Source organism: Xyrauchen texanus, chromosome 6, assembly GCF_025860055.1.
Source record: "Xyrauchen texanus isolate HMW12.3.18 chromosome 6, RBS_HiC_50CHRs, whole genome shotgun sequence".
NCBI classification, from domain to species: domain Eukaryota; kingdom Metazoa; phylum Chordata; class Actinopteri; order Cypriniformes; family Catostomidae; genus Xyrauchen; species Xyrauchen texanus.
In genome coordinates this window covers 33,643,839-33,658,980 of record NC_068281.1, presented here as the reverse complement: position 1 = coordinate 33,658,980, position 15,142 = coordinate 33,643,839, and the positions used below count along the sequence as shown (strand labels likewise).

Sequence of the window (15,142 nt, the reverse complement as noted above, 5' to 3'; positions counted from 1 at the left end):
GTGCGTGATTGGGCGAGTTGATGACATATGGGGAGATATTTTCAACATGAAAGTCCAATCTTAATGGTTATCGGAACAGTCTGTTGGGTTAGACCAGTCCCAATAGGTGCGTTGTCCACAGTGGTGATGTTAAGCTCAGGAAAGCATTCAATGTTGGGTATGTTGAGATCTTGTACAATCACTTGATTAATGAGATTAACAGCAGCCCCAGAATCCACTAATGCTGGAACACATCTTACATGAACACCAATGGAGATTTCTATAGGCAAGAGAAAATTATGTGAGGTGGGTGATTTAATGTTCATAGTACTCAGTACTCAGGTTCGGGTGATACAGTGGATGTTTGGTCCTGTACTGAGACTGTAGAATCTGGGATGAAGCATAACGGAGGCCGTGAAGCAGGTTATCAATCTTGATGGCCATAGTGATACCTTCAGAAAGCTTCATATCTTCAACCTTGCAGGTTAGTTCCATCCCGAGTTTCAGGTTAAGCCCCTTGCGGAAAAGTCTTCAGAGCGACATCATTCCACCCACTCTGAACCGCTAGTGCCCTGAACAGAACTGCATAATACGCTGATGATCAATGACCCTGGCGTAGACGTAGCTGAACTGAGATATCTTGACCACCCGCTGGATTCTCGAAGACTTTGTGGATTTGTTTAACGAAGTAATCAAATGAAACCTGGATTTCCGTATGTAACCCTATGTTAAATAGGGTTAATAAATAATAGCACTATGTTAGAGTGATTTGTTAATGAGTGTAGTTGTTGAAAATATCTGACTAATAACTGTGATACAAGTTGTAATATGTTAAACACAGTTATACAAGATATTTAAGGGTAGAAGAACAGAGAGCTCATGGGAAGGCTTGAGGGAAACCCCAAAAATGTATGTAGTTTGTGTGAAATGTACTGGTGCGAACAATCAGTTTGTATGTGCATCATGTGATAGGCTAATTCCTTGTACGCGTACGCCTTCTTTGATGCAGGGTAAATGTTTAGCAGTGCCCTGAGATGTCAATCAAGGGAGTGTGTGAAATATGTATATATATAGAGAGAGACAAGATGTGAAAAAGAGAATGAACGGAGACGAAAGGGTGTGAAAAATAGATTAGTATGTAAATGGCTGTATTGTTGGTATCTTTGTGTTATATTGAGATGAGAACACGGAAGAGCCTTTTGTTTTGTTGAGTGAACTGACACAAAAAATCCGGAAGATTTCGGGTGCGATTGTTCACTGACGGAGATCATTCAGATTATTTGCATATGAACACATAGAGACTCTATACCAAGCATGAGAGTTTTAGTCGTTGAGGGATTTATTCGGACACCGTGGAAGAATCCAGATAGCTCTTTGAGTCACCGGACGCACTCAAAGGTCCTCTGGTTATGAGGGATTTGGACAGTGAGAAGAGGCAGAGAGACTGAATAGTTGCAGTTCGCTGGAGGACTGTGAGCCCATATGAAAGCTGAAATCCAGTGAGAGCTTGATTATGTGTTAGAGGAGATTCAGGTACTCAATATATGGTTCTTTTGGCTCTCAAAGAGTGAAGAGGCCAATTTACAATTTTGAAGTCCACTCCAAAGTCAAGCTACGACACAGGCCTGCAACTGTGTGTTAGTGTGGGCATTTTATCGAGGTTTATGATATAGTTACAAGGAATTAAGTTTAGTGAGGAAGTCAGGATTTAAGTTTAATACGGACACCGAAAGAGGTTATTTTGGTTAAGTGTATGTCCTGTGAGTGTATGGAATGCCTAAAGTATTAAAATATCAGAAAAGGTAATTAAGGTGTGTTTTTTTTTTTTTTTTCATTTTTTTCATAAAGGTTAAACAAGTATTGTGAAAAGGGTATTTGAATAATTGTTATTATTATGATTTTTTTAAAAAAAGGTTTAAAAACAAAAATGTATTGTCACGTTCCTCTGTTGTCTACCCTGTGTTCTGTGTCTCACTATTCACGTTCATGTCATGTCTCCTTGTCTGCTCCGTGTTTTCCATTTCACCCATCACCGTTCACGCTCCATGTCACGTTTTCCTTGTTGTCCGCCCCGTGTTTCACTGTCCTTGTCTAAAACTACATTTCCCACAATTCTCGGCCTCCCTCACTGCCTGCACTCATCATTGTTTTCACCTGTGTCTCGTTCAGTCTCCACTTTGTCTGTGTATTTAAACCCTGGTTCTTTGTTTAGTCTCTGTCAATCGTTGTTCGTTTCTTGAATGTCGTCAAGCCTGGTCTGTGTTCCTTACCCGAGTTCATAGTTTTGTTTGAGTTTTGTTTGAGTTTTGTTTCACCGTGTTAAATCTGTTTAGTTGTGTTTTAGTTTCCTAGTTTCCCATCATGGACTTTCATTTGTGTTTACCTTTTATTTCTTATGTGTTAATCCCAATAAAACCGCGTTTGGATCCGCACCTCTTGTCCGTCTTGTCCTGCTTCCACACCCTTCATAACATGTATTGTTTAGACTGTTATTTTATTATTTTGATATTTATGTAAATAATTGTTTACTATATGTTTGAGTTCATGTGCATATGTCTGGGAAGTTACTAATTCTGAATTTAGTAACTATATTTGCAATTATATTTTCGGTCCTAATTGTTCAGCCCTACTTTTCACTTTTCCAACCCCGAAAGTGGCGAGAATGAGTGATGGATGTGAGATGGCTCAAGTGAACTAACTATTTAATATATTCTTTGTATGATGTCAGAAAATATTGCTGCAGCGCTGCATCAAAACAGTCAGCTCTGATGCTAACGGCTTTATGCTTTTATTTTATGTTTTGTTGTTATTTATGTTTTAACATAATATGTTTTCAGCTGTACAGGGTGCAAACCAGTAAAGAGAAATGTGTCTTTTATTTAATCTACCCCCCAACCAAAACCCAAATCTAACCCTAACCATTAGTAGAGACAAAATGCAATGTTATATATAAAAATGCAACCTCCTTATCACGCTTGTGATTGTTAATAGAAACATGATTACCTTATCGTTTGAAATGGGATTGAACTGTGGTCTCCCGCGCTACTAATCCAATGCTCTACCAGTCACGCCATGAGGGAAAGTAACTGTTGTGGAGTCATTGCAAATATGTCAGATGGGTGCTGGGCATGTCTGTTTGTTTGTCAGAGATCAGTCAAGTTCATTGCAGTCCACCACTCAAAGATCACTCTCCCCAGAATTCTAAATCACAAACACCTGGTCATCACTTATCACCTCATCAGCCAACTCATAATAACACTCACCTTGTATCCAGTCTTTGTCAAGCCTCCAACAGGAACAGACCATTTCTCCCTGAGTCCTGATATCTCCGTCGATCCTGAAAACCTGAGTATTCCGTTTTCTTACCTGATTCATACTAACCCTATGCACTGTTGTTCTGCCATCTCCAGATCTCTTATCCGATTCCTGAACCCTTGTCTGAGATCTGATCAAACCGGCCCGATTGCTTCTAGAAAAGAGAAGGAGTTAACAAACTGATACAGAGTGAATGTTCTACGATCCAAGTCATTTGGATTTCCAGTTGTTCTCCGTGCAACAAACTATCTTCACTAAACCAGCACCTGAAAAGTCACCTGATACTTACCTTTCACCTTCTATACTTGAATAAAACTATATTTGAATCACTTACCTCCGATCTCCTGGTCTCTACCCTGACAGAAGGCTTGACCGAAAAAAGGGGAAGAAGAACAGCGCGATGGAATCTGTTTGTAATATTGAAAACCCTGCACAACCGACAGCCGCCACTGTTAATCCCAGTCAGTCAGCTTCCAGCACTTCCGTAAACCCCGCTCCTTCTCTGGTTTGCTTCACCAATCCAACTTCCCGTCCAGCGCCATTCTCCGGCCGGGCGGAGGATTGCAACGGTTTCCTGTTACAGTGTTCGCTCGCTCTAGAACAACAAATCCAGTTATACCCCACTGAAAAGTCGAGGGTTGCTTTTATTATTCAACAGTTATCAGGAGCTGCATTAAGATGGGCTGAAACTTTGTGGCTGCAGGAATCTACCGTTACTTCCTCTGTACAAGAATTTATAAACCATTTCAAAGAAGTTTTCGAGCGTCCAGTAGATGATTCATCCATCAGTGACAAGCTATTGCAGTTACACCAAGGCAAGAAGTCAGTTGCTGAATATTCACTGGAATTCCGCACTCTAGCCCGCCAGTGGGTGGAACTAAAAAGCTCATTTCCATCTACCGACGTGGTTTGAATCCTGCACTCCACCTTCAACTTGCGATTTATGATGATAGCCTGGGGGTCGAGAAATTCATACAGCAAGCTCTCCGTGTGCACCAAAGATCTCAAGGCTGCTATCGCGAAGCCCAGCAACCCACCTTTTCACCACCTCAGTACCTCGATAAACGACCCTCCGAAGTCACTGTCGAGAAGATGCAGGTGGATAACTATCGACTGTCCCAAGCTGAACGCTCTCGCCGTCGAGAGTTAAAACTGTGTCTATATTGTGGAATGGGAGGACATTTTCTTCGCTCATGGCCTGCACGCACCTCCTAGAATGCTTGTGAGTTCTGTCTGCACGTCCGCCTCTGTATCAGCTCCGCTAATCGATATCTGTGATTCTGAAATCTACACGCTTCCATGTCTCTGCTACAGCCATTGTGGATTCCGGGTCAGCAGGAGACTTCATCTCCGGCAGCTCTGTCAGAAACTCCAACTTCAACAATCCGCCACCTCCAAGCCATACGCCATCCATGCAGTGACGGGTGAAACCATTAATCAGGGGTATGTCACGCCTCGAATTAAACCTATTCTACTCTGTATTGAAGACACCCACCATGAACTGTTTGAACCTTTTGTACTTGAGAATAGCCAGACTGATATTATCCTTGGCCGTCCATGGCTTATACTGACATCAACCTAACATTGACTGGAAATCGGGTAAGATTTTGAAATGGGGTTGCCTGTGCTCGTCCATGAGTTTTGAACACCCCAGTACGCCCATCGCCAACTTGCCTGACACCATCCCGATGAATTCAACCTCCATTGAAAGCCCCATAGACAACTTGTCGGTATCCATTCCTTCATGCTACTGTCAATATTCAGATGTATTCAACCCCGTCAAGGCTGCCAAGTTACCACCCCATCGAAGCATGGGATTGTGCCATCGATCTGATTCCCGGAGAATCCATCCCCAAGGGGCTGAATCTACTCTCTGGCTATTCCTGAGCAAGAAGCCATGAAACAGTATATTGAAGAAGCATTAAAACAAGGCTATATTCGGGCCTCTACTTCACCTGCTGCCGCCAGTTTCTTCTTTGTCCCTAAGAAAGATGGAGGTTTACGTCCGTGTATAGATTATAGAGCTTTAAACAAGATAACTGTCAAGTTCAGTTACCCACTCCCATTGGTTCCCTCTTCACTTGAACAACTTCGAGAAGCCAAGATATTCACCAAGCTGGATTTGAGAAGTGCATACAATCTCATTCGAATCCGAAAGGGCTGACTGAGTGGAAGACTGTATTCATCACTCCAGCAGGACACTACGTAATATCTCGTCATGCCGTATGGTCTGGTCAACGCCCTTCAGTTTTCCAAAGTTTCATGGATGAAGTTTTCCGAGACTACCTGAATCAATTTGTCATTATCTACATAGACGATATCCTAATCTACTCCAGAAACTTGGTGAAGCATCAGCAACATGTCTCTCAGGTACTCCAACGGCTACGTGAATTCTCCCTGTTCCTGAAAGCAGAGAAGTGCTCCTTCCATCAAACCTCAGTCGAATTTCTCGGTTACCACCTCAGTGAAAGAGGAGTAGAGATGGATGATCGTAAAACCAAAGCCATTACTTCCTGGACCACTCCACAGTCTGTCAAAGAGTTACAACGATTTCTTGGATTTGCGAATTTCTATCGAAGATTTATTTATCAATACAGCCTGCTTACAGCTCCTCTGACCTCTCTACTCAAAGGAAAACCAAAAACACTTCTCTGGACCACTGAGGCTGAACATGCCTTTCAATCTCTCAAAACCAAGCATTCACCACAGCCCCTTACTCCAACACCCGAACCCTGAAAAGATGTTCATTGTGGAAGTAGATGCTTCTACAACAGGAGTAGGGGCGGTGTTGTCACAAGACTCTGCTTCCTCACCTAAACCCATGCCCTGTGCATTCTTCTCCCACAAGCTATCTCCTGCAGAAGTGAACTATGATATTGGTAATCGAGAACTCCTGGCCAGTTAAACTTGCGCTTAGAAGAGTGGAGACACTGGCTAGAAGGAGCCAAACATCCATTCCTAGTTCTCACAGACCACAAGAATCTGCAGTACTTGAAAGAGGCAAGGAGACTTAACCCACGCCAGGCCAGATGGGCACTCTTCTTTACTCGCTTCCATTTCCAGATCTCCTATCGTCCGGGTTCGAAGAACGTCCGAGCAGACGCTTTGTCCCGCCTCCATGCCCCTGAAATTTCCCACGTAAGAACCTGAGAGTATACTCCCTAAAAAATGTTTGTCAATCCCATTCAGTGGGACCTAAATGAACAACTGCTTGAAATGTCTCAACACCAACTCAGTCCTCCAGAATGTCCTATCGGAAAGATATACGCATCCAAAGAATTTCAGTACCTCTCTAATCTCCTCCGCGACACTCGCCTGTCGGCACAGGTCGTCCTGGAGTTAATAAGACCTATTCCACTCTTCAAACTCGATACTGGTGGTCCAACATGTTACAGGATATCAAGACTTTCATCCAAGGATGCATTCTCTGTGCCATGAACAAGAACCCTCGTCACTTACCCACTGGAAAACTCATGCCTCTGCCAGTCCCAAGAATCGACCTTGGTCGCACATTGGAGTCGACTTCGTCACTGACCTTCCTCCCTCAGACGAGAATACATGTATCCTGGTAACTATTGATTGTTTTTCCAAAGCCTGCAAATTAATTCCCTCAAGAACTTACCCACAGCCTTCGGACTGCAGAGCTATTGATGGAACACGCCTTCCGAATTTTGGCATCCCGGAGGATATTGTGTCAGACAGAGGGCCACAATTTATCTCCAAGGTGTGGCGAGCCTTCTTTGCACTAATGAATGTTACAGTGAGTTTAACATCAGGGTACCACCCACAAGCAAATGGTCAAGCTGAGCTGAAAAATACAAGATGTTAGTCGTTTCCTTCAGACTTTCTGCCATTCGAATCAACATCTCTGGAGCCGATATCTCAGTATGGGCAGAGTATGCTCAAAACTCCCTTCGACAAACCTCCACAAATCTAACACCATTTCAATGTGTACTGGGTTATCAACCACCATTGTTTCCATGGTCCGGTGAGTCATCTGAAGTCCCCACGAGTTAACACTTGGTTCCAAAACAGTGAGAGGGTATGGAACCAAACTCATCATCATCTCCAACAAGCCTTGAACCGTCAACAACACTTCGCAGACATTCACCGCAGTAACACTCCGAATATCAGCCTGGGCAACTGGTCTGGCTTTCGACCAGAGACATCCGCCTAAGACTCCCTTGTCGTAAACTAAATCCGAGATACATTGGTCCATTCCCGTTGTAAGACAACTTAACCCAGTCACCTACCAGCTCCGCTTACCAGCCCAATATCGCATCCACCCCTCATTCCACGCCTCACTCTTGAAACCCCATCATCCACTTGTTCCTGTTCCCTCCACAGACCTAGTGCACGATGACAACCCCCAGTACCTCCCATTGAAGCCGACCCCATCTATACTATTAGAGAAATCCTGGACTCTCAACGTCAGAGGGGTCTACTCGAATATCTGGTAGACTGGGAAGACTATGGCCCAGAAGAGAGGTGTTGGGTACCTCGAAGGGACATCCTCGACCCCATGTTACTCACAGAATTCCACCTAACTTCATCCTGAAAGGCCTGCTCCACGACCCAGAGGTAGACCCCCACGACGTCAAGGTACTTGGTCAGCTGGCTGACTCTGGAGGGGGGGGGTAATGTCAGAGATCAGTCAAGTTCATTGCAGTCCACCACTCAAAGATCACTCTCCCCAGAATTCTAAATCACAAACACCTGGTTATCACTTATCACCTCATCAGCCAACTCATAAAAACACTCACCTTGTATCCAGTCTTTGTCAAGCCTCCAACAGGAACAGACCATTTCTCCCTGAGTCCTGATATCTCCGTCGATCCTGAAAACCTGAGTATTCCGTTTTCTTACCTGATTCATACTAACCCTATGCACTGTTGTTCTGCCATCTCCAGATCACTTATCCGATTCCTGAACCCTTGTCTGAGATCTGATCAAACCGGCCCGATTGCTTCTAGAAAAGAGAAGGAGTTAACAAACTGATACAGAGTGAATGTTCTACGATCCAAGTCATTTGGATTTCCAGTTGTTCTCCGTGCAACGAACTATCTTCACTAAACCAGCTCCTGAAAAGTCACCTGATACTTACATTTCACCTTCTATACTTGAATAAAACTATATTTGAATCACTTACCTCCGATCTCCTGGTCTCTACCCTGACATTGTTGGCATACTGTTGCTGATCCTAAGGTACCAGAATTTTCAGGAACAGCATGCCAACTTCCCATTTGATCATGCTGTAAATATACAACCATATGAGATTGCATCCCCCAGAAATGCTAGCGCTCTTAATGCAATGCATTTTTTTTCAATGAAATTCAGAATGTTTTTTTGTTTCATAGAATACCATAATAAATTTGTCATTAATGTACTTCCATACAACTGGACCTGTCTTTCACTGATCAGCGAATAGCTATGTCAAAAGGCATTGCAGCAAAAGTTACAATTTTCTTTAACAATTTAAACTTTTGGTCACTTGGCATATTGTCATTTTTGCAAACCCTTACATTTTTCCTCTATGTCCTTGTAACGCTCCATACCCATTGAAATTGTCTTTGTATCCCTATTGTCTGTGTAATAAGTGTATTCTTAGCATTCTTTATTGCATAGAACCAGTGACACATTGCTCCACTTGTTGGTAGGTTTACTCTTGGTTTTTGTACTTCTGACTTATGAGTAACTTGTATCTTCTGATGGTGCAGGCAGATCTGATTTAACCTTTCAGCTTCTGAGTGTGTTTCTTTATTTCTTACGAAGTTCTGCTATTCTACAGCTCTTACGTTTCATGTTTAAAACTGCATAAGGACAAATATTTAGGAGGATATTCGGTTCCTCTTGTAATGAAGTGACTAAATGTGGCTAAAAGCTTTAGCATCCCTATTTTTGATTTTGAAACCAAAAACTGTTGGTTAGGTTTAATTTTGCCTCGAAATGAGTGTTTCTGGTGTTTGTGTATAGTACTCAGCTGGTGGAGGTGTTGGAACTGTATCAGGAAGCAGTGCAGCAGAACGCAGACGGAGTGGACCCTGATCTTCAGACAGGTCTTGGTGTGCTCTTCAACCTCAGCTCAGAGTTCGACAAAGCTGTAGACGCTTTCAACGCTGCATTATCTGTCCGACCAGAGGTCAGAGAAAAGTCACGTAATCACACTTCCTCACACTTATTTTTGAACTCATTTACACAGCCTAACAGCACTGTGCAAAAATACGTTTGTTCAAAAATTCTCATCACCGCTATCTGTAATGCATTTAAACACCACTTTTATTATATCGTGAGACCAAAACCAACCTCCAGACCTTTAATAGGGTCTGAAAGATGTCAGTGTTGTCCTACACTGCTTTTAACTCTCCTCATATGTGCTCATATATGTGTGTTTCTGCAGGACTATCGGCTGTGGAACCGACTTGGGGCAACATTGGCTAACGGCGACCGCAGTGTGGAGGCGGTGGAGGCCTACACCAGAGCTCTTGAGCTTCAGCCAGGCTTCATCCGCTCCAGATACAACCTCGGCATCAGCTGCATCAACCTGGGGGCACATCGGTAATGAACCCAGTCACCGGACAGGGTTTATGGGACATTGACCATGTTTATTTACTGTGTATTTAAATACACTGAAATAGACCGGGCCTTGTTGTCACTTGGGGAATCTGTCACAATGAATGGCTATATCTCAATAATTGAACGCTTTTGAGTCAAACATCCAACTGCGCAAATGTGTGGTTTCTCTAGTAGAGTTTTTTTTTTTAACACAGTTCAAAACACAATTTCATTTGAGAATTTGTGATTTATGAATTCTACGCTGCAAAGTGAATTTCAAATCATCATTGTTTTGTTATAGCAAGTTATAACATGTGCACATAATCAAACCACACTGGCACACATTAAGGCATAACTATGTTATGAAGGCATATTTTAACAAAATGTAATACATTTTATATTTTATTTTTATTTATGTAATAAATGTAATAAAAAAATGTTTTGAGTGAAAATCCTCTCAGGGCATGTTGTCACAGTTTTACCGGGCAATGTTCACATGAAATTTTGATGAGGAGGTGGGCGTGGCCGGGCCATGATGGAGCATGGCCGGTGCTGAATCAGCTGATCAGCAGGAGAGCGAGATAAAGGGGGCCTGAGACGCCAGTTCGAGAGAGAGAGATATGCTTGCAACTACGCTTCATGTTTGTTTATGTTATTTTTACCGTTAAAGTTTTTGTTTACTGTTCAGCCAGTACCCGCCACCTCCTTGCCTATCTTTATACTGTTACAGTGGTGCTGAAACCCGGGAGGGAGGATGGATGCACTGTCACCGAGTCCCCGCCGCTGCCATACAGCAGCAGCCACAGCCTCCGTCTGCCTGGGGACGGAGGGGCCGCTGCCAGCTGCCGAGAGCTGGAGGCAGTGCATCCATCTGCCAAGAAGGAGAAGAGCAGTTCTGTCCGCCAGGGGCCAGAGTACTCGCTGCCATCTGCTGGGGGAGGAGCATGCTGGCATCCACCAGAGGGCGTAGGAGCGGTTGAGGACCGGGCAACAGCGTGTCAGGGAGCCGGCAAGCAAGTTTTTCTCTCTCTCGCTATCTCACTGTCTCTGTGTGTCTCCACTCGCCCTTTCCATCTCCCCACGCCTACCCTCATCTCTCCACCCAAGTTCACAAGAGACAGGGTGGGCCACCGGCCGACAGAACATCCGGAAGTGCAGTGTCTCCCCGAGATGGAGTTTGAGAGAGAGAGATACACACGTGGCCGCTCTGCATGTTTTTTTATGTTGGCTTTAAGTTTACCATTAAAGTTTAGGTTTACTGTTCAGCCAGTACCCGCCTCCTCCTTGCCCGTCATACTGTTACAGAAACCTACTGTATGCCCCTGGTTTAAAGATAAGTTCTATTGTGACAACTTAGCCCATAAAGTGTGACAACATGCCCATATATTGGGGCAAGTTGTCACAAATAGTTATTTCAGTGAACTGAATCTCTTTTTTCCTGTGTGATAACGGTGAACATTTTTGTCTTTTTTTTTTATTTTAAATTACATCAGCTTTAAAACTTTTAGTTATGCCTCCCATAGACCAAAGAACAGAGGTACAAAATTAAAAAAGAAGTTTATTTGTTACATTTTCTTGTTTTCAATAGTCTTAGGCATAAGGTATATTGTAATACACATACTGTTTTTGGATTTGTCTGCAAATAATCAAAGCGATCTCTCTTGTTTCTCACAGGGAGGCAGTGAGCAACTTTCTGATGGCTCTGCACCAGCAAAGGAAGAGCAGGAGTCATCAGGTGATGTCCAGCAACATCTGGGCAGCTCTGCGCATTGCTCTGTCCTTCATGGACCAGCCGGAACTTTTCCAGGCAGCTAGCGTTGGAGATCTGGACCTCCTTATGAGGGCCTTCAACATGGACCTGTGATCACACTTTGACCTGTGAAATTGATCATTCACTAACAGTAGGCTCAAAGCTAGGCTTGAGTGAATGATGGATGTAAATCTAATATGCAGATTGTACACAGCTATTTATTGTTATATTTATGGGATACTGGGCAGCCATTACTAGGGTGTTTATTCTATAAAGCACAAATGAAAGAATTGAGACTAGAGGAATAAATGACTGAGGGAGAGCAAAAGCACTTTTCAAAATATTCTTGATGGTAGTTCTATTTAATTGTAAAATTATTTTTAAGATTATTTGAAAACTTTGTATACTTGAGAAAAATGAACCAAACTTGTGAATAGAGGGAATATTTTGCTCAGCTTATGGACTAGCATTAAATATTAATCCTTTCAAAAAATGTAACTTATCAAATTCACAAGCGCTGGCCTTTCAATTCCTGCTGTCAATCCCTCTTCATAACCACAAAGTGACGCTGTTGACCCAGTGAAAAAACACACACCCTTAAATGCAGTCAGTGCATCCTCTACCAAACACCCTGACACCATGTGCAGTGTGATGAATTACATTAGCTGAATTATACTTTAGGACACAACACCCTCTCAGGGTGATCCCAGGTGTGCGGGCAGGGTGTGTTCCCCAGGCCATCTGTCTTCCAGCAAGCCCCTTTAAAAGCTGCGTGCTCCAGGGCATACTGGATCAGGGCTCGGTGGGGTGCAACTTCAAAGACTCTGCATGAAAGGTCACAGCAAAAGCAGTATCATGTTGAAAGTGAGCAACGTCCCTATGTGTAAGAGCATCAGCCCAAACGCTTAAAGCCAACTGAAAATATATACATTATACTGTATATCTATATGAACATCTTAGTCATACATTTCACACATTGGGCCTGATAAGTTTAAAGTGCATTTCCTATGACTGAAAACACTTTATTCTGTGGAGATATAACAATTTATAGAGATTAAAGCCATGTGTTAGAACAGTAATTATTTCAGATCGTTTTCAGTAGGGTTAGGCTGGACATTTTGTTTAAAGCCATAACTATGCAAACAAGAATTGTGGGTTGTTTTTGGCTAAACTTACCAAATATTGTAGTGGGTCTAGTTTATATTCGGATTTTTCTTTATAATTTTACCACTGTGCATTATCAGTGAAGTTAGTATAGCTGAAGAATAGCAGAGATTATTGAACCGCACTGAATGAGATACAGACATACATAATTAAACATTAATAATGCATTATTATTTTGGCCAGTGAGAGACAAGACAGCTTCATTAGTCACAATTGAAATATTACAGATGATTTTGGGGGAAATTGGGGAAATCTGAAATGATGATTGTATGTATGAGACAAAAACCGCTTTTCCTCTACATTTCCCCATATTTTAACTTTAGGTGGAATGTAACTACTAATGTAAAATATTTTATTTAGAAATTCTGGCATTGCCACAGAGAAAATTTTAAACACCAACAAACTATATATGACTGTATTTAAAACCGTATGCCAGATCTATGGGCACAGTATGCGGGCATTATTGACACTTGTCGAGTAGAGAATCACACTAATTTTGCTATGACCAGAGCTGTTAACAATGCAACTATGAATATTATTAGAAATGACTGTAGAATAGCAGAATGAAATGCATTTTATTTTTTACTAATATAAACTATATTATTGAATGGAATGACAAGTCATAAAATGTATGCATGTCTAGGCATCATGTATAATCTTTCAGTCTCACCTACGTTAACAGGTAATCAACCCAAAATGCATTTATAACCAATTTATTAAAACTGTATTTTAGAAGAACTGGAATATAATGTGTCGCTTTTTGTTTTGTTTCAAACTAAGGCCAGATGGTGATCCCTGACTTGTCAATGATTAGAAATCATGATACCGGAGCACCCCCCACAGGCACACTCACAGCACTGCTTACCTTCCTTCCGAATGGCACTAATACCACTTTTTACCTCTTTTTCTTTGAATGGCATTGTTCTCAGATCATTACTAAAAACTAGATGATCTATAATTAGCCATATATTTAAGTCAAATTTTGATGTTAAATGACATAAAACTTCCATCTACAAAAGACAAATCTACTAAAAAGATGATTAAATAATTGAGTGTGCAAACAAATTTGCAAGGGTATACTGTATTATAGATATGTTTCTTATTTTTATTATATTATTTGTTTATCCACAGAAGAACCTTACGTGTTAAAGACTTATTATTGTAATTACATAAATGTGTATTAATGAGCATACCATATTAAGTCTGCATGCAAATTATAAAAGTTACAAAGATACAAGCTCATTCAAAACACAATGAAATCAACGCATAACCTTGGATGGCCTTACACAAGCATTAGATTTGAAGTGGATTATACAGCCTAGCTCTTTTCCTTTCACAATGAGAAATTTCAGACATTTACATCAACAAGGATCTGAGAATATAACTCCCTGATTGAAATGGAGAATGGCTTAAATTAGCCTATGGATTATTATTTTTATTTTTTTTAGGATTTAAGTGAAGAATGAGGATGTGAGGTGGATGTCTCAGCAGGGTCATGTTTCGTATCATCCTCAGAAATATACTCAAAATACTTCCTTTGTAACTGGAATCGCTTTAGTGCTGACAGTGCCTTTGGGTATACATGCAACAGTAATGAAGAACAGCCTTCAACTTGACAATGTCGCCATCAAGGTTGATATGCTCTATTTTAAACTTTGCAGTTTTTAACCTATTTGAACTCTCTAGTATCAAATGATCAATAGTGATAAATTAATGTGAAAGTGATGTTCATCCAGTGGAACTGTTGTGTAAAATCAAGCTTAGTTCACACAAAAATGAAAATTCTCTCATTATGTTCTCACCTTCATGCCAGCCAAGATGTGTATGACTTTCTTCTGCAGATTTTGAAGATGAGGATTTTTATAAGAATATCTCAGCTCTGTTGGTCCATACAATCTAAGTGAATGGTGGACAGAACTTTGAAGTTCCAGAAAGCACATAAAAGCAACATAAAAGTAACCCATCCGACTCCAGTGGTTAAATCCATTTATTCAGAAATGAAAGGATAGGTGTGGGTAAGAAACAGATTAATATTTAAGTCCTTTTTTACTATAAATCTCCACTTTCACTTCCACAATCTTCTTCCTGCATATCGTCACCTACTGGTCTAGGCTGGTCAAAGGTGGAGATTTATAGTAAAAAAAGGAATCAATATTTATCTGTTTCTCACCCACATCTATTATATCACATCTGAAGACATTGATTTAACCACTGGAGTCTTATGAATTACTTATTTGCTGCCTTTACGTGCTATTTGAAGTTTCATCATTCTAGTCACCATTCACTTGCATTGTGAGGACCTACAGAGCTGATATATTTTGAATTTATATATTATATAAAAATCTTTGTTTGTGTTCTGCTGAAGAAAGAAATTCACACATC

General features: G+C 41.4%; 1 protein-coding gene across 1 annotated transcript in view; it reads left to right on the top strand.

The window, feature by feature from the left end:
• LOC127645266 (PEX5-related protein-like) overlaps positions 1–13,445 on the top strand; it is a 64,666-nt gene extending 51,221 nt beyond the window's left edge. Inside the window, exons 11-13 of the mRNA XM_052128828.1 lie at positions 9,268–9,433; positions 9,692–9,849; positions 11,521–13,445. Coding sequence (XP_051984788.1) covers positions 9,268–9,433; positions 9,692–9,849; positions 11,521–11,710 — 514 coding nt within the window. The 3' untranslated portion in view covers positions 11,711–13,445. The remainder of the gene's footprint in view (positions 1–9,267; positions 9,434–9,691; positions 9,850–11,520) is intronic.
• Positions 13,446–15,142: the final 1,697 nt, after the last annotated feature.